This window comes from Scyliorhinus torazame, chromosome 1, assembly GCF_047496885.1.
Source record: "Scyliorhinus torazame isolate Kashiwa2021f chromosome 1, sScyTor2.1, whole genome shotgun sequence".
Taxonomy (NCBI): Eukaryota; Metazoa; Chordata; class Chondrichthyes; order Carcharhiniformes; family Scyliorhinidae; genus Scyliorhinus; species Scyliorhinus torazame.
In genome coordinates, this window is record NC_092707.1 from 53,997,131 (window position 1) to 54,016,588 (window position 19,458).

Genomic DNA, 19,458 nt, shown 5'->3' on the forward strand with positions numbered 1-19,458 from the left:
AAAGCATATAGGCAAAGGTTTCTAAGGAGACAGCCATGACAGACCTACAGGAGACCGGAGTGAATCTACAATGTCTGAAGAGGAGAAAGGTGCAAGAAACAACCATCTGAAACAAACACTTTGGGTATTTTTCTATGAATTATTGGTTAATTCAATTGTGTTGCGACTCCAGAGTTTCGTAACAACTAGTACTGCCTGCTCGCCCCTGATATTCCGAAATATCATAACCAATGCATCCACTCTAACTGCTGCCACCTCCCTTCGTACCCTAGGGTTCAGGCCATCAGGTCCTGGAGACTTTTCTGCCTTTAATCCCATCAGATTTTTATTCAATACCTCCTCCCTACTGAGGGGCTGGTTTAGCACAGGGCTAAATCGCTGGCTTTAAAAGCAGACCAAGGCAGGCCAGCAGCACGGTTCAATTCCCATACCAGCCTCCCCGAACAGGCGGCGGGCGGAATGTGGCGACTAGGGGCTTTTCACAGTAACTTCATTTGAAGCCTACTTGTGACAATAAGCGATTTTCATTTCATTTCATGGTTATTGCACCAAGTTCCTCTGCATTAACTAGTTTTTGGAATTATTTTATTATCTTCTACGTGGCAAATAGAAATATAAGTTTTGCTGTTGTGGTAGTAGAAGGCATCCACTGCTACTTACCTTCAGTACAAATGTGTTTGTGTTGTCTGGCATCTCGAGCTGAGTACACGTTCTTATCTCTGTGATTGCTGAACAAGGCGTACTGTGCTTTGGTTTGGAGCACTGAAAAAAATCATATGAACAAAATAAAAATGAGGACATGTTCGTCACACGATTCACTCTTCTGTGATTGTAATCCAGCCCCTGTATCTCCCCACGAGTGTCTCAATGTGGCAGAAAGCCGACACAGGATTTTAAAGCGGTCTGCCTGCTTTTTCTGCACTCTAAAATAGATCTCATTTCTCTCAATACAATTATATCATTGGAGCCATGGTGCACAGATAAACATTTGTGGAGTTTTAAATACTCTGGGGCTCCGTACAGAATTCAAACCAGGCTTTTAACTCACTTGTGAAAACAATTTGCCTAATTATCTGGGGAACAAAAGCCAGAATGTGCAGCTGACTGGAAATTGCTCTCTGCTCACTGACGGGAAACTCATCACCATACATTTTGGCAGCACTGCTTCGGCAAAGCAGAAATCCGTGAATAATTTGAACCTAGAATTTACTGGACGAGAGCTGCACTGAAGTCGAGATTGTACAATGGCAGGTACTGTGCTTACTAACCCATTACTGCCTCACCAGCCAGGAAGTCAGGTTTGTAGATAATATCCTATTATTGGGACATAATGTTGGCCAGGACTCGACTTCTGGTGAGGTCAATGGTGTCATTTCATGATCACAATGCCATAAAACTTTCATTTATGTTGCAAACTGATGCCACATACCAAAAACAGCAAGCAGAGAAATTGGCACATCAGTTAATTGGAAGTAGTGATTTGCTGCTGCATATTTCTGGCGAGTCTGTACTGTCGGAGAATCGCCGGGGGCTGGCGTGAATCCCGCCCCCACCGGTTGCCGAATTCTCCGGCACCGGAGATTTGGCGGGGGCGGGAATCGCGCCGCGCCGGTTGGCGGGCCCCCCCCTGCGGTTCTCCGGCCTGGATGGGCCGAGGTCCCGCTGCTGGAATGCCTGTCCCGCTGGCGTAGATTAAACCACCTACCTTACCGGCGGGACAAGGCGGTGCAGGCGGGCTCCGGGGTCCGGGGGGGGGGGGGGAGCGCGGGCCGATCTGGCCCCGGGGGGGTGCCCCCACAGTGGCCTGGCCCACGATCGGGGCCCACCAATCCGCGGGCGGGCCTGTGCCGTGGGGGCACTCTTTCCCTTCCGCCTTCGCCACGGTCTCCACCATGGCGGAGGCGGAAGAGACTCCCTCCACTGCGCATGTGCGGGAATGCCGTCAGCGGCTGCTGACGCTCCCACGCATGCGCCGCCCGGTGATGTCATTTCCGCGCCAGCTGGCGGGGCACCAAAGGCCTTTTCCGCCAGCTGGCGGAGCGGAAATTAGTCCGGCGGGGCCTAGCCCCTTACGGTTGGGGCTCGGCCCCCAAAGATGTGGAGCATTCCGCACCTTTGGGGCAGCGCAATGCCCGACTGATTTGCGCCGTTTTGGGCGCCAGTCAGCGGACATCACGCCGTTTCCGGAGAATTTCGCCCGTGATGTCTGCAATCCTTGCAAGAAGGGTATTCTGGGGAGATGTTTTTGTTATGGGGGCTAGAGCTAAATTGGTTTAAAGGCATTCAGTGAACCCTGAAAGATTGAAAAATCCATTTACTTAATCAGATCAAAGAGGAAATTATAAATCAGAGATCACTGAACAAAAGGTCAGTTTGAGGACATCCCAGAGCAGGCTATGTTGTCATGGAGATGGGTGGAGCCTTTGTTGGGGGGGGGCGGTTGTCTGGTTTCAATTTATCTGGGTGTTTGCTGAGAAAGGTAGTTGCAGTTTGGACCTCATGCGGTTTGCAGCTCACTGAGAGAAGATAGTCAATATAAATGACAGTTGGATAGATTTGCACTGTAACCATGCGGGATGTGGGTGGGGATTAATCTCAGTTTGAATTTTGTGAGGGAATGGAAACTGGAAGATTGCCTAGTCTGAAACTAGTGGAAACTAGTAGAACCTTTTACCAAAGAAAGTAACAAGCAGATTAGCTTGCAAGTGTTAAAAAAACAACCAGAATGGAGACATCCACACTCAAGGGATGGTAATTGAAAGTTTTACCTCTAAGAATATCTGAAGCTGAGGAGAATTCACTAGAAGACCCACTGCAGAGGTAAACAACTGTAAGATTAATGTTTTTTATCAGAGAATTATTGGGGGAAGGAATAAACCTGAGTGCACAATGTACATAGTTATAAATAATATTGTTAAGTTCATAGTGTTTGTTTAGTTTAATTTTTCATACACAATAAAGTTAGTTTTTAAAAAAGTGAAACCTTGTGGCATTTTTCTATTGGTGGAAATATGGAGACAAATTTTCTGACCAGTCTGTCGCGTGTTTTTCAGCAACAGAGGCGGCCCATCAGTGGGATTTACTGGTCCCGCTGTCGTCAACAGGATGTCCCTATGACTGCATCCTTCGTCGCCGGGAACCCCGTGTGCTTTGTGGGAGAGGAATATCTCGCCGGCATGCATAGCCAGTATATCCCACCCACGGTGCTCAGATTTCCCTTTAAATGTTAACTGCCCAGAACTGGATCATAACACTGCGCAGGATTTTCCGTTTCGGAGATTATGGGCTGGATTCTCCGTTTGGGAGATTGTGGGCTGGATTCTCCGATCCCCGACGCCGAAATCGCGTTCAACAACGAGGCAGAGAATCCCCAATGACACCAAAAACGGGGGCGGCACCTCTTTGGCGAGGCTGCGCCCCCTGAGCATATCCACGGCCACCGTGCGTTGGCTGAGTCCCGCTCCGCGATGCTCCATCCCCGACTGGCCGAGTTCCCAACAGGGTGGGTCACGTGTGGTCTCACCCGTTGGGAACTCAGTGTGGCGGCTGCCGACACAGTCCAGCGCCACCACAGTCGGAGGATAGCCGATCCGCGGGCTGCGGTGGATATGTTCGCGGCTGGGGCACTGTGGTGGGGCATTCCGGGGCACGTGAGCCGTCCGAAGGGGGGGGACTATTTCGCGGGCCGGGTCCACGAGCGGCATCTACCATGAAGCACGGCACGGCCGCTGCAGGCCGCCGCCGTGCGCCTGCGCGGCCACGGACCCGACAATTCGCCAGGCTGTATTGCCAGGTGGTCTACGCTGCCTCCCTGCTACCCACCAGCAAAACGGTGGCATTTTACGCCGGCATGGGGGCATAGTCTCCAAATCAGAGAATCCAGCTATATGTTTCCCCAACGGAGCTGAATCGCCTATGGTTGGCACTCATGCTGCGAGCGACACCCAGAGGCAATTCCTTGTCCCTTGTCATGCATTTTATGCATGGCGGGGATTGCAAGGGAATCCGTCGCGAAACATGCTATCAGGCTCCCATTTTGAGCCGGCGTCACAATGGCGAGGTCTAGCGGTTCGCCCCCCCCCCCCGTCCCCCACAATGCAATTCGCACCCATGGGAATTGCTGGGTCACCCCACCCCACACAGAACGCACCCATGAGAGTGACCCGATCAATTTCCCTCCCCCACCAGACCCCTCCCCCAACTAGGGACCCTGCATTGAACATCGTGGTGGGCCAAGGGGGTATTTTAAGTTATGTGCCCCCAAACCCATTAGAGGGCCCTCCCCCCGAAATGGAAATCCTGCCCACCCCAAGCCAGCCCACCAGAGACCCCATGACAGGGCACCCCCTCCCCCCAATTAGTCACCCCTGCCTGGAAGCTTAAGAGCAGTCCAGACAGAAACAGTGAAAAAAACACTGCTTTATAACTCACCTGTCCCTTACAGCTGCTGCCTCATGGTAGAGAAAGCAGTAGCTGTAACTTCATAGAAAGCAAAAACCACATCACCATGGTTTAAGCTCCCTCAGATCCTATGAAGTGAAAAAGCTTTTACTAGGCTGCAATTGCAGCATCCAGACAGCCGGGTGCATGGATTGTTTAATTTAATTTCCCTTCATGCTTGAATGGATCTCAAGTACCCCACCTAAGAAACTAACCACAATGTTTATAAACATCTAGATATGACTGACAGCTCATGACCACATCAAAAGCAGTTAAGTGCTTTCTGCTGAGAAAAAGAGGCGGTGAAAGCACTTAACTCCTAGAAGTTTATAAACATTGTGGTCAGGTTCACAGCAGGGTAGTTGAGATCCATTGAAGTGTAAAGCTAAATTAAATTCCAGGCATCTGCAGGATTTGTATTGTGGGGGACCCTCTGATGGACTTTATGGTTCCTACCTTAAATACCTAACCCCTTGACCTACTGCAACAGGGCCACACTGGGAAATACTTGTACCAATCCACACCGCGTGAAAATCAGCTCAGAGGGCCAGAGAATCATGGAATGCTAGAGAATCCGCGCCCAGCACATTAATAGGATGTAAATGAGTCAATTCGACCTATTTGCATCCTTCTGCTGGCGCGGGGTGCGAACCTTGATGTTGCTGCCAGCAATGGACTGGAGCATCATAAACGCCGTTTTTGTTCCCTGACAATGGATTCTCCGCCGCATTCGGAACTCTGCGTCTGTCGGCAGGTGGTGCAGTATCCAGCCCACTTTGGCAACATTGATTGAGGAATAAATCTTAGACAGGATGCTGGGAGAACTCTCTTCTCTTGGAACAGTGCCATGAGATCTTTTTCATACATTTGAGAGAGCCAACTGAGCTACAGTTGAATGTCAATCTGAAATTTGGCACTTCCTAACAGTATAGCGCTCTCAGAAGTGTATTAAAGTATTAGCCTAGATTATGTGGTTAAGGACTTGAATGGGGCAAGAATCCTCAGAAAAGACAATGTTGCCTCTGAGCCAAGGCCAAAAGTGCATTATCGCAATGCAAAACCATGCAGCAAATTTAATCTTGGAAATGAAATCAGGATGGCTGTCTCAAAAAGTCTTCAGCCAAAGAAGCACTTGCGAATTGTAGGCAGTTTTTAATAGAGGTAAACATAGCAGCTAATTTGCAGACAGAAAGGCCCCACAAAGAGAAATTATATAATTGACCAGATAATCTGTTTTTGGGAGCGAAGGTTGAAGGATTAATATTGCACACGGTACCAAGGGAAACTTCCTGCTCTCTTCAAATGGTATCATGGGATCTTTGCAACTATCTGAGTGGGTAGGTGAGGTCTTGGTTTAATGTTTCACCTGAAATAGAATATCTCCAGCAGTGTAGCATTCCCTAAATATGCTATTCCCCCAGTAGAGGATTGGGTATCAGGTTAGATTATGTGCAAAAGTCTCTCAATTGAGGCTTGAATCCATGATCCACTGACTTGAAACCCAAAGTGTTTCCAACTGAGCCAGGGTTGACATTTGTTCTTATTGATGAGCTTTCCTGTTCTGCCGTAAGATGAAATAACATTGGAACTAAACCTGCCTCACTGAACAGTATCTAGTTCATTATACCCTCAAAGAATGGCACTGCAAGCTTGGAGACTGCTCCTGGCAGGAAACTAGATGGAAGGAAAGCGGAGGAGAAGAAAATACTGGGAAAATACCAGTTTTCAAACCACAATGAGAGCCAACTAGAATTATGCAAAGTGATACAAGCTTGAATATATTTGTGAAAAATCTACGGGTTTAAATATAAAATAATTGATACCAGAGGTTTGGAAAAGACTGCAACCCAATTGAAAGCATCATTACTTTGAGGACAGAGGGAGACTTTGACATAAAATGCACTGGCAAAAATCCATGACTATTGGAAATGCTACTTTGCTGCATTTGCCATTAATAATTTCTGTCCTTACTGCTTCTGATGTTATAGTTCACCCTTTAATAACTGTTAAATTATCCTGACCAACAAGCCTCACCGCCATACCTGTAGGACAATCATTGATCTAAGGGATATATCAGTTTTGTCAGGATAAGTCCTGAAAACACCGTCTCCCTCTCTCTCTGGGCAGAATTTAATGCCCTTCTCAGAGGTGAATTTGGAGGCATTTAATTTGGCAGGCCTTCCCCAAAGGAGGTGATGTGGGGCTCTCGCCGGCTCTCCAGCCAGTGGGTGAGCACTCCCCCACCACCCCGAGTCTGCATTAAATACTGCCCTCTATCGGCAGGATCGCCTTCCAGAGTTCCCACAACCAAAGGGAGCCGGGCGGGGGGAGGTCAATTACACTTTGTGTAACAAAGTCAGTGCACTGCTCATTGAATAGTTGCATACTTGCCTCCCCTTCTTGATTTAAACCTGTTGCTGAAGAATGCCCTTTGTCGTGACAAGCACAAAGTGTAATACTACCCACATGAGCAAAATTATGAAACATCTGCGCTGCATGTTACTACCGGCACTGTTACCTGTGACATACCAATAACAAGAAAGGGAGTAGGTTTTGCACAGTTCTGTAAGAGGCTGTTCTTTTTCCTCTTAACTCCTCACTTCAAGTCACTGCAATGTTAGCAGGGCGGTGATACTGCGCATTTATAAAACAGAACACTTTGAAGAAACCTTGATTCTGGAGTGTCTGGCCAGGATTGCTAGTTACTAACAACAACTTGCATTTAAAAAGCACCTTCAAAGTTGCATAACGTCCCAAGGTGCCTCACAGGAGTGATATCTAATAGAATTTGGCGACATAGGTGATGTTAGGGCACGTGATCAAACATTTGGTCAAAGAGATAGGGGTTCAATGAGTTTAGCAAAGTGGAGGTGGGGGATGTGGGGAGAAGAGATAAAACGATTTTGGGAGGGAATTCCAGAGCTGAAGGCATGGCCATCAATAACAAACCACTAATACAATTATCCCTGGAGTTAATATACAAATCTTTGCTGAGTTTTCCTGCTTAAAAAAGATTAAGCTAATTCTTTCAATATGAAAAATGGTGGTGGCTGTATTGCAAAATTAAAGTGCTCTCTCCCTTTAGCTCAAAAGTCCCACAGAGAAATCCCAGGGCAAGTCTGGCAAAGATTATGTACAACAGGCTTCCTTCTGTCTGAATATTGTACCTCAATATTTTGGAAGGAATAACAGGAAGACTGAGTACTGGGCTAATGGGAAGATTCTTGGCAGTGTGGATGAGCAGAGAGATCTCGGTGTCCATGTACATAGATCCCTGACAGTTGCCACCCAGGTTGAGAGGGTTGTTGAGAAGGCGTACGGTGTGTTAGCTTTTATTGGAAGAGGGAGAGAGTTTCGGAGCCATGAGGTCATGTTGCAGCTGTACAAAACTCTGGTGCGGCCGCATTTGGAGTATTGCATGCAATTCTGGTCGCCGCATTATAGGAAGGATGTGGAAGCATTGGAAAGGGTGCAGAGGAGATTTACCAGAATGTTGTCTGGTACGGAGGGAAGATCTTATGAGGGAAGGCTGAGGGACTTGAGGCTGATTTCATTAGAGAGAAGAAGGTTAAGAGGTGACTTAATTGAGGCATACAAGATGATCAGAGGATTGGATAGGGGACTTCCAGTTGCGGCTATGCGGAGCTAAGTCGCACATTCGGCGGCTCCCACAAGAATGGACTTTTGGGCTCTTTTCAGGCCCCCCAACGGTACTTTTTCGACGTTTCCCGGTGTGGGAAGGAGTCTACAACAGCTCCCCGTCAGTATATGGCTTAAAATAGGAGCGGGGCGACAAAAAAGGTGGTGGTGGACCCGAAGAAGGTGCGAGGGAAGAAGGACAAAATGGTGGCGGGCGGAGACCAGGCAGCGTGGATGCAGTGGGCGGAAGAGCAGCAGGAGGGTATCCAGCGCTGCTTCAGAGAGATTAAAACGGACCTGCTAGAGCCGATGAAGGCATCTATTGATAAGCTGCTGGAGACACAGACGGCCCAGGGAGTGGCGATCCACGAGGCTCGATAAAAGATCTCTGACAATGAAGACAAGATCTTAGGCCTGGCGGTAAAGGTGGAGGCGCACGAGGCGCTCCACAAGAAACGGCAGGAGCGGTTCGAGGAGATGGAGAATCGGTCGAGGCGGAAGAATCTGCGGATTCTGGGCCTCTCGGAGGGGCTGGAGGGGGCGGATGTGGGGGCCTATGTTGAACCCGCTGACGGGAGCGGGGTCCTTCCAGGGGCCCCTGCAGCTGGAAGGGGCCCATAGAGTGCTGGCGAGGAGGCCCAAGGCTAACGAGCCTCCGTGGGCGGTGCTGGTGAGGTTCCATCGGTTCGTCGATCGGGAGTGTGTGCTCAGGTGGGTCAAGAAGGAGAGGAGCAGCAGGTGGGAGAACACGGAGGTTCAGATATATCAGGACTGGAGTGCAGAGGTGGCGAAGAGGAGGGCCGGGTACAATCGGGCGAAGGCGGTGCTGCACAGGAAGGGGGTGAAGTTTGGCATGTTGCAGCCGGCGCGACTGTGGGTTACCTACAAGGACCGGCACCATTATTTTGAGTCTCTGGAGGAGGCGTGGACCTTTGTTCAGGCCGAGAAGTTGGACACAGATTGAGGGTCGGGGTGGGTGATTGGGGACTGCGGTTGATATGCTATGTTTATTTTTGTTTCGAGGGGGGGGGGGCCTTTGTATTGCTCCGGGTTTCTTTTTCTTTGTGTTTTTTCTCTTTTGGTTTGGTGATGGTGGCTGGGGCGGGTTGGGCACTGTTTTGGTTGGGTTGGTCGGGGGGGGCTCTTGGGAGGGGAGATGGGGCCCCGCGGGGGAGGGGGAGGCCCGAGTCAGGGGTGAGGGGACCTGGCCGGCAAAAGGAGCTGCGGCAGAGGTGGCGGGGCCTGGTAGGTGGAAAGCGCGGGCTTTTTCCCGCGCTGAAGACTGGAGGGGTCGGGGCCGGGGCCGGGAAGTGAGGGTTGTTTCCCGCGCTTAGAACGGAAGGGGGAGGGGGAGAGCCTATGGATGGGGACGGGAGAGGAGGGTGTGCCACACAATGGGAGGAGTCGAAGGAGAGGTGGGAGTGGCCGGGGTCAGCAGGAGTCAGCTGACTTGCAGAAGTGTAATGGGGGGAGTAAATCAGCTAGGATGGGGGGGAATCGAGTTGCTGCAGCTATGGTCAAGGAGGAGCTGGAGCGAGTGGGGTGGGTCGAGACGGGGGTATGCCGCTGTGGGGAACGGGCCGGGTGTGGGGTGCGGGCGCGTGGCTGGCCGAGGAGGGGTCATGGCTAGTCGGCGGGGGGAGTGGGGTGGGTAGCCCCCTGATCCGGCTGATAACCTGGAATGTAAGGGGACTGAATGGGCCGGTTAAGTGGGCCTGCGTGTTCGCGCATCTGAAGGGGCTCAAGGCGGATGTGGCCATGCTTCAGGAGACACACCTGAAGGTGGCAGACCAGGTAAGATTGAGGAAAGGGCGGGTAGGTCAGATGTTTCACTCGGGTCTGGATGCCAAAAATCGAGGGGTGGCGATCTTGGTGGGAAAGAAGGTGTCGTTTGAGGCGTCGAGCATTGTGGCAGATAATGGCGGCAGGTACATAATGGTTAGTGGTAAGTTGCAGGGAGAGAGGGTGGTACTGGTCAATGTGTATGCTCCGAACTGGGACGATGCGGGTTTTATGCGGCGTATGTTGGGTCGGATCCCAGACTTGGAAGTGGGGGGCCTGATAATGGGGGGAGACTTTAACACGGTGTTGGATCCGGCACTGAATCGCTCCAGGTCTAGGACGGGTAGGAAGCCGGCGGCGGCTAGAGTGCTGAGGGGGTTTATAGACCAGATGGGAGGGGTGGACCCTTGGAGATTTGCAAGGCCGGGGGCTAGGGAATTTTCATTCTTTTCACATGTCCATAAGGCTTATTCCCGAATTGACTTTTTCATCTTGAGTAGGGCGCTGATAGAGAGAGTAGAGGATACTGAGTATTCGGCAATAGCCATTTCGGACCACGCCCCGCATTGGGTGGACTTGGAGATGGGGGAGGAGAGGGACCAGCGCCCGCTGTGGCGCTTGGAGGTGGGGCTGTTGGCAGACGAGGAGGTGAGCGAGCGGGTCCGAGGAAGTATAGAGAGGTACCTGGAGACCAACGACAACGGGGAGGTCCGAGTGGGGATGGTACGGGAGGCACTGAACGCGCTGGTGAGGGGAGAACTGATCTCCATTAGGGCCCACAAGGAGCGGAGGGAGCGGGGGGGAGAGGGAGAGGCTGGTGGGGGAAGATGGTGAGGGTAGACAGGAGGTATGCGGAGGAGCCCGAGGAAGGATTGTTGAGGAAGAGGCATAGCCTCCAGGCCGAATTCGACCTGGTGACCACCAGGAAGGTGGAGGTGCAGTGGAGGAAGGCCCAGGGGGCGATTTACGAGTATGGGGAAAAGGCAAGCCGGATGCTGGCGCATCAGCTTTGGAAGCGGGACGCAGCTAGGGAGATCGGGGGAGTTAAGGACAGGGGAGGGAGTGTGGTGCGGAGTGGAGCTGGCATCAATGGGGTCTTCAGGGACTTCTACGAGGAATTGTACCGATCAGAGCCCCCACGGGAGGAGGGAGGGATGGGCCGCTTCCTGGACCAATTGAGGTTTCCAAAGGTGGAAGAGGAACTGGTGGCGGGATTGGGGGCCCCGATTGGGCTGGAGGAGCTGATCAAAGGGATAGGAAGCATGCAGGCAGGGAAGGCACCGGGGCCGGATAGTTTCCCGGTCGAATTCTATGAAAAATATATGGACCTGTTGGGCCCGCTGTTAGGACCTTCAATGAGGCAATGGATGGGGCACTGATCTCCTTGATCCTGAAGCGGGACAAGGATCCCCTGCAGTGTGGGTCTTACAGGCCGATTTTGTTGCTAAACGTAGATGCCAAGGTGCTGGCGAAGGTCTTAGCCACGAGGATTGAGGATTGTGTGCCGCAGATCATCCACGAAGACCAGACGGGGTTTGTGAAAGGGAGGCAGTTGAACGCGAATGTGCGGAGGCTTTTGAATGTTATCATGATGCCGGCGAGGGAGGGGGAGGCGGAGATAGTGGTGGCGATGGACGCTGAGAAAGCCTTCGATAAGGTAGAGTGGGGGTACCTGTGGGAGGTGCTGAAGAGGTTCGGGTTTGGGGAGGAGTTTGTCAGGTGGGTTAGGCTGTTGTATGAGGTCCCGATGGCGAGTGTGGCCACAAACAGGAGGAGGTCCGAGTACTTTCGGTTGCACCGAGGGACGAGACAGGGGTGCCCTTTATCCCCCTGCTCTTCACACTGACGATTGAACCCCTGGCTATGGCACTGAGAGAGTCGAGGAACTGGAGGGGGTTGGTGCGGGGTGGGGAGGAGCACAGGGTGTCACTTTATGCGGACAACCTGCTGCTGTATGTGGCGGACCCGGTGGGAGGAATGCCGGAGGTAATGAGGATTCTTAGGGAATTCGGGGACTTTTCGGGGTGAAAGCTCAACATGGGGAAGAGCGAGCTGTTTGTAGTTCATCCAGGGGACCAGGAGAGGGGGATTGGCGAGCTCCCACTAAAAAAGGCGGAGAGGAGCTTAGGTATCTGGGAGTCCAGGTGGCCAGGAGCTGGGGGGCCCTGCATAGGCTTAATTTTACAAGGCTGGTGGAGCAAATGGAGGAGGAGTTTAAGAGGTGGGACGCGTTGCCGCTGTCCTTGGCGGGTAGGGTGCAGTCAATCAAAATGACGGTGCTCCCAAGGTTTTTGTTCCTGTTCCAGTGCCTCCCTGTGTTTATCCTGAAGGCTTTTTTCATGCGGGTTAACAGGAGTATAATGGGGTTTGTGTGGGCGCGAGGGACTCCGAGGGTGAGAAGGGTGTTCCTGGAGCGGAGTAGAGATAGGGGGGGACTGGCGCTGCCCAACCTCTGTGGATACTACTGGGCCGCCAATGCGACGATGGTGCGCAAGTAGGTGATGAGGGGGAGGGGGCTGCATGGAAGAGGCTGGAGACGGCGTCCTGTGTGGATATGTGTCTGGGGGCGCTGACAATGGCGCCGTTGCCGCTTCCTCCAAGGAGGTATCCCACGAGCCCGGTGGTGGTGGCTGCCCTCAAAATTTGGGGGCAGTGGAGGTGGCACAGGGGGGAAGTGGGGGCCTCGGCGGGGACCCCATTACGGGGGAACCACCGGTTCGCCCCAGGAAGAACAGGTGGAGGGTTTGCGGGGTGGCACAGGGCAGGGTTACGAAAGTTGGGGGACCTGTTTGTGGACGGGAAGTTCGCGAGCCTGGGTGAGGTGGAGGAGAAGTACGGGCTCCCCCCGGGGAACACCTTCAGGTACTTACAGGTAAGGGCGTTTGCCAGACGGCAGGTGGCGGAATTCCCGCTGCTACGGCCACACACAGTACAGGACAGGGTGCTCTCGGGGGGGGGGGGGTCACTTTATTTTTTGTTTGTGCTTTTTTCACTGGAGGGTCTGAGGGGTGTATATACTTGTATTAAGTCGGGGTGTTAATGTTAATTTATTATTTATGTACAGGGGGGAGGGGGGTATGGAGGGTTGTTCTTCTGGACTGTGTTTTGTACTTAACCCTGTTGGGTTCCTTTTTCATTTTGTTATTGATATTTTATGAAAACCTTTAATAAAAATTATTTATTTTAAAAAAGAGGATTGGATAGGGTGGACAGTGAGAGCCTTTTTCCTCGGATGGTGATGTCTAGCATGAGGGGACATAGCTTTAAATTGAGGGGAGATAGATATGGGACAGATGTCAGAGGTAGGTTCTTTACTCCGAGAGTAGTAAGGGCGTGGAATGCCCTGCCTGCAACAGTAGTGGACTCGCCAACACTAAGGGCTTTCAAATGGTTATTGGATAGATATATGGACGATAAGGGAATAGTGTAGAGTGGTTTCACAGGTCGGCGCAACATTGCGGGCCGAAGGGCCTGTATTGCGCTGTAATGTTCTATGTTCTATGTTCAACACAGATCTTGGAAAAGGCCTCACTTATCAGTGACAAGGTCATTCGCTATATCATCACTGATTACTCCAAGTTGTTATCATGATCTGGAACTTTTACCATGGAAATCTGGACTGAAGGTTTGAACCAAAGTTTCATCCTGTCTAGGTAAAATGGGCACACAGTCTCCTGATGATAATTGTTAATTTAATATCATAATTATACTATACACTCCTCATAGAGTTTAAATATTTTTGCAAAAACATCACCTGTGCTACTTAGTTAAATACAAACATATAGGATAATTGCATTTTTTAAACAAATTCCAATGCTGAAAGAAGCCTTGCACAAAAAGCTAATGTCACGTTATCATAATAGAATTTCAAAATATTTCTGGCAACAAGTTTTATTGTGAGGCATTGTTAGATGCTGGTTAGAAGGGTTCAGGTCAATTGTATTATGATGATTAAATAACTCAAATTCCACTCTTATTATGAGATTTCAGGATTTATACTTATGTTTAGCACAGGGCTAAATTGCTGGCTTTGAAAGCAGACCAAGGCAGGCCAGCAGCACGGTTCAATTCCCGTAACAGCCTCCCCAAACAGGTGCCGGAATGTGGCAACTAGGGGCTTTTCACAGTAACTTCATTTGAAGCCTACTTGTGACAATAAGCGATTTTCATTTCATTTCATTTCATTTTTTGGCAACCACATGCTCCAACCTTTCTGTTTATAGTTAAGCTCACTGGTAGATGGTGACGGTTTCTGTTTTTACTACGGGATTATAGGACTTTCGCAAGTGTTTGAAGATCATGTTCAATTATTCTGTATATACGTGTCAACCTGAGTCAGCTGAGAGCAATCCGAGTCAAAAGGTTGTGGGTTGGAGCCTGAGTCCAGAAATTGAGAATGTAATCTAAGCTAACACTTCGGGGCAGTGGTGAGAGAGTGTTCAGCGTCAACGGTGCTGCTCTGCAAAAGACCTTAAACCAAGAATCCGTCACACTACCAAAAGAAAAGTCTCTTAATTTCCGAGTTAGCTTTCTTCCTTTAACCAACACTGCTGGAAATTAATTAGCTCGTCATTCAGCTCGTTCCAGTTTATGGAATCTTGGTGTGTGCAAAAAGGGGCCAATTCATTTGATAACACTTATACGTCAAATGTGCAGAACTTGTGACCTGAAAAACGTCATTCAAAAGCAAGTTCCTTCTTCCTTCAGCTTTTTTTGTGAAAAGCAGGGATCAGTGGATTTCATGGACCCCAAACTAGTCCTTCAATTATGACCATAAATGATCACTGGTTGTTAACATAAGAATATTCCCTTAGGACGTTCCTCTTTCTCAATATTTTCCAATTAACATTTAACTCCAAGTTTCCACTAAAATAGTGTTACTGTTCTATCCTACCAACATATCTGAATATAGCAGATTAATGGCCGTGTAGTGGGAGCGGGAAAGATGTGGGGCATGATTTTGCAGCCCTGTATCAGTCACAGCAATGTCACAACATGTCAATAAATACATCATAACAATGTGTAATAAAATCTATTGTACACATTTTTCAATGTATTTATCTACACAGTAATCTGCGTGTGTACCGACCCCTTACCTGTGACTTCATATAAGCCATATCATATTCCATGCTCATGGTTTCAGCCGTGTCTGCAGCAAGAGTGCGTTTAAACTGTTCTGTACCTCACTTCAGTTCCTCGGCAGGAACAATTATGAAATTAATTTGTAGCACAGATTTAAGCAAGGTCAGAATGAAATAAACCCCCCCCCCGAAACATATCATTCTTTGGCCCAGCCACAGTAGAGATTGTGGGCAGCATTTAATGTGTAAAACAGCATTTCAAAGGAGTGCACACCAGTAATTCCAAGCTTGCTGACTGAAATTTGGGTGCCTACCTTGAGCCATTAGATCAAATCTGCTGATGGCCTTTTGTTTTAGTTCCCAAATGACAATTTTTTAAAAATTAATTTACGGGACGTGGGCATCGCTGATCACGCCAGCATTTATTGCTCATCCCTAGTTGCCTTTCAGAAGGTGGTGAATTGCCTTCTTGAACCGCTACAGTCCTTGAGGTTTAGGTACACCCACTGTGCTGCTAGGGAGGGGGGTTCCAGGATGTTGTCCCGACGACAGTGAAGGAACGGCATTATATTTCCAAGTCAGAGTGGTGAGTGACTTGGAGGGGGAACTCCAGGTGATGGGGTTCCCAGGTATCTGCAGCTCTTGTCCTTCTAGATGGTAGTGGCCGTGGGTTTGGAAGGTGCTGTCTAAGGAACCTTGGTGAGTTACTGCAGTGCACTTGTAGATGGTACACACGGCTGCCACTGTTCGTCGGTGGTGGAGGGTTTGAATGTTTGTGGAAGGGGAAGCAATCAAGCGGGCTGCTTTGTCCTGGATGGTGTTGAGCTTCTTGAGTGTTGTTGGAGCTGCACTCATCCAGGCAAGTGGAGAGTATTCCATTACACTCCTGACTTGTGACTAGTAGATGGTAGACAGGCTTTGGGGGGTCAGGAGGTGAATTAATTTCCATAGGATTCCTAGCCTTTGACCTGCCCTGGTAGCCACAGTATTAATGTGGCTAGTCCAGTTCAGTATCTGATCAATGGTAACACCTCGGATGTTGATTGCGGGGGATTCAGCGATGGTAATGCCATTGAATGTCCAAGGGGCAGTAGTTAGATCCTCTCTTGTAGGAGATGGCACCACTTGTGTTGTGCTAATGTAACTTGCAATATGATTTGCGATGCAATTGTACTTGTTGTGGATTCCAGAATACGGAAAAGTGCATAAAGTAAGTGTAGCGCACAAAGACTCCGAGAGACGAATAGAGTGAAGTCGATGAGGCTTTATTAAGCGTGACTGTTCCCCCGTAGTTCAGTAGTAGACTGCCTGCGGGGGAGAACTCCAGGTACTTATACTCCGCCTTCAGGGCAGAGCTAGAGGTCAACGTCCAACCAGGACCCGGGATCTGTCAGCCAATGACATCACGGCTTCACAGTCCCACATGACCCCTAATGCATACTACCACAGTAAGTGTTAAAAGTGTCAAAATATTCCAGGCAGGGGAGTGGTCCAGAACAGCTCCAAAAAATAAATCTGGTATTTTTCAATATTTGTAACCTGACTGGCCGTGGAAGAGTAATTTTATATTTGTTAAATGTCAAATGGCTCCATTTTGATAAGAAAACCCATATATTTTTGAAATATATTTCCCTGCATTTTGCCCACCTGGAAGGCTGTGTTAGCGGTTTTGAAACAGCTGCCCAATTGTGGTTTCCTAAATGGGCACATCCACTCATTTGAAACATATTAGCAATAGGCTCCGAGCTTAATTATCAATGAATTCATGTTGCATCAAGTTTACTTTGAGGGAATGCAATTTCAAAAAAATACAACTTATTTACCAATGATTGAAGCAAAGAAGTATTAATAGTATTAGTGGTAATAAATCACAGCAACCGTGCTAACAGTAGAAATGTAAACTCCAGTCACTCACGGAAATAGGGATCAAGGTGCAGATGATTCACCTAAATAACATCCATACCAGTATTTTTCCAAGAAAAGCACAAAGTAGTGGCCTTGCCAATGAGTATTGTGCAAATTGTACAAGTTTTAGAAAATGAATGCATTAGATTAACTGCAAACATTAACGGACATCACACTTTGTACTTTTGAGATCTCCGGGTTTCAACAGGAAGGATTGAGTATTGAAAAAGTAAATTAATAAACCAAATTTAAATATATGTGTGAACTGTTCCATTTTGCTAAGTGGCCCCACAACACACGGTAAAGCTAACCCAAATACCATGCCCTTTCATTTGTCAGGTCATTCTTTGTAACATGAACTGCAAGAAGAGTAGCAAAAAGAGCACAGTTTTTCACAAATACATTACCATAAGTGCACAACACATCTAAGTTCCAAGATTATTCATGAAGGCCCACCTCAACCTTGCCCATCGCCTGAGGTGTGGTGATCCTCAGGTTAAATCACCACCAGTTAGCTCTCCCCCTCAAAGGGGAAAGCAACCTGTGGTCACCTGGGACTATGGCGACTTTACCTTACCTTACTCAGTATCAAAAGCTTTGCAAGCTATAATGAATTAAATCAAATGATTGCATATATAAAGTGAGCCAACCATCAGATGACTAATAAAGTAATTAATGTAGGGGCTTGGTTTTTAACCATTTAAAATCTTTACTGATGGGTCGCTTGTGACTTTACAACACAAATATGTTTCACTTCCCAAAGCAGGGTTTCCCCAAGCCAACTGTCTGTTTGTGTCGCAGCGCCAGGGACCCGGGTTTGATTAACGGCTTGGGTCACTGTGTGTGCGGAGTCTGCAGTTCTCGCGTGTCTGCGTGGGTTTACTCTGGGAGCTCCGGTTTCCTCCCACAAGTCCCAAAAGATGTGCTTGTTAGGTGAATTGGACATTCTGAATTCTCCCTCAGTGTACCTGAACAGGCGCCGAAGTGTGGCGACTAGGGGATTTTCACAGTAACTTCATTGCAGTGTTAATGTAAGCCTACCTGTGACACTAATAAAGATTATTATGTTTGTCCTGTGAGCGTAACCAGAAAATACTGCTCACCTATTCAACCTAATGCAGGCATTAAAAGCGGAGCTCAATCCTGACCACCCCTGATGTCCACACCTGACAGTAAAGGTTCACGATTTAGCAATTAAGAGCCAGGAAAAAACATGCTGTGGGGAATTTTATGGAAGCTATGCAGTCTTTGGCACCAGCTGAAGAGCTGGCAGGAGATCCATGTTGCATCTTCATGGGAAGATCCACCCAGAGTTACATCCAATCAGGTAAGCCTTTCCCTGAAAAAGGACTCAGGAGGCGGAGGTTCCCACCTGCCCAGATCTACGCCACGCGGGAGACAGGGGCTGCTGTACGAAAGACACCCCCCCAGGCCTGGATCTTCAACTGATCCCTGGGCTCAGTGGTTAATGGCAGGAGGGGTTTCACAGGTGAAGAGTTACGAGTGGGGGAATCAGCAGCAAGGACAGTGGGGAGGGAGCATGCTCACCAGCCCTCACCCCCCAACCCAATGCCGGGTCCCTCAATCACGTACTGAGTGTCTTCAAAGAAAGGGTGATTCCCCCCACCCACACAGGCTTGCTTGTTGTGCTGCCTGCGTGGTGACAGGCCTTGTGTCATATCAGTTTGATGAATTAATCCCACAATTGGCCATTAATTGCTCACTTAAAGACCTCAAATGGCCGCAGTGCAGGAAGGCTGCCCACGGACTTTTCCACTACAGACTTAATCAGGGTGGAAATGAGAAGATGACCGTGTCCCCACCCACCACCATTCCACCTGATTAAATGCGCTCCTTGCCTCCAAACCCGCCATGGGGTGAGAATAAAGTACTGCCCATTATCTTTCTGATGTTGATGGCCCAGTTATATCCCACCGTTGCCAAATGAGCCTCAAGGAACCAAAAGGGGATACATTTCAACCTAACAGTAGAATATGCTACTGAAAGACACTGTCTTACTGAAAGAGTGTATTGGTCGCAACCACTTATTGCATTAATAGCACATCCAGGGTGGCCATTGGAAGAACAGTCAGCTTGATTGTGGGACAAATCATAGTCAAAGATGAAAAATCACAAATGACTGAAAAACAGTTCAAAACAGAGGAAATAGACTTTAACAGAACTCTATTTTGTTGATCTGAGCAAACGTCATGCTACATATGATTAAAAGTGAAAGCTATGGTTACTTAAAAGATAAGTGTTAAATAAAATATATTGCCTCTCAATAAACTGCAACTGAATAGTACTTTGTGTCATATCATATATTCTGTGGATAGCCATTTGACCTCTACTGTTCTTTTATTGCACATAAACCTTCAACTTTCCAATTACGATTCCAATAACTTGTGCAGATTTCAATGTTTGGCATTTTGCTTGTGTGGTGATTATAAAGGAGGAACTATATAAAAAGCACCAAAATATCTGGCCCAGAACTTATACAGTATCATTATTTTAGAATCTTAAAGCACAGAAAGAGGCCATTTGGCCCATCATACTGGAGGAGGCTCTTTGAAAGAGCTGTTTCAAATTAGTCCCAGACCCCAGCCCTCTT

General features: G+C 48.8%; 1 protein-coding gene across 4 annotated transcripts in view; it reads right to left on the bottom strand.

The window, feature by feature from the left end:
* The window catches only part of sh2b3 (SH2B adaptor protein 3), a 271,686-nt gene that overhangs the window by 103,769 nt on the left and 148,459 nt on the right, over positions 1 to 19,458 (bottom strand). For all 4 annotated transcript variants that reach the window (XM_072494673.1, XM_072494567.1, XM_072494633.1 and 1 more), the window contains exon 3: positions 661 to 762. In XM_072494673.1, coding sequence (XP_072350774.1) covers positions 661 to 762 — 102 coding nt within the window. The remainder of the gene's footprint in view (positions 1 to 660; positions 763 to 19,458) is intronic.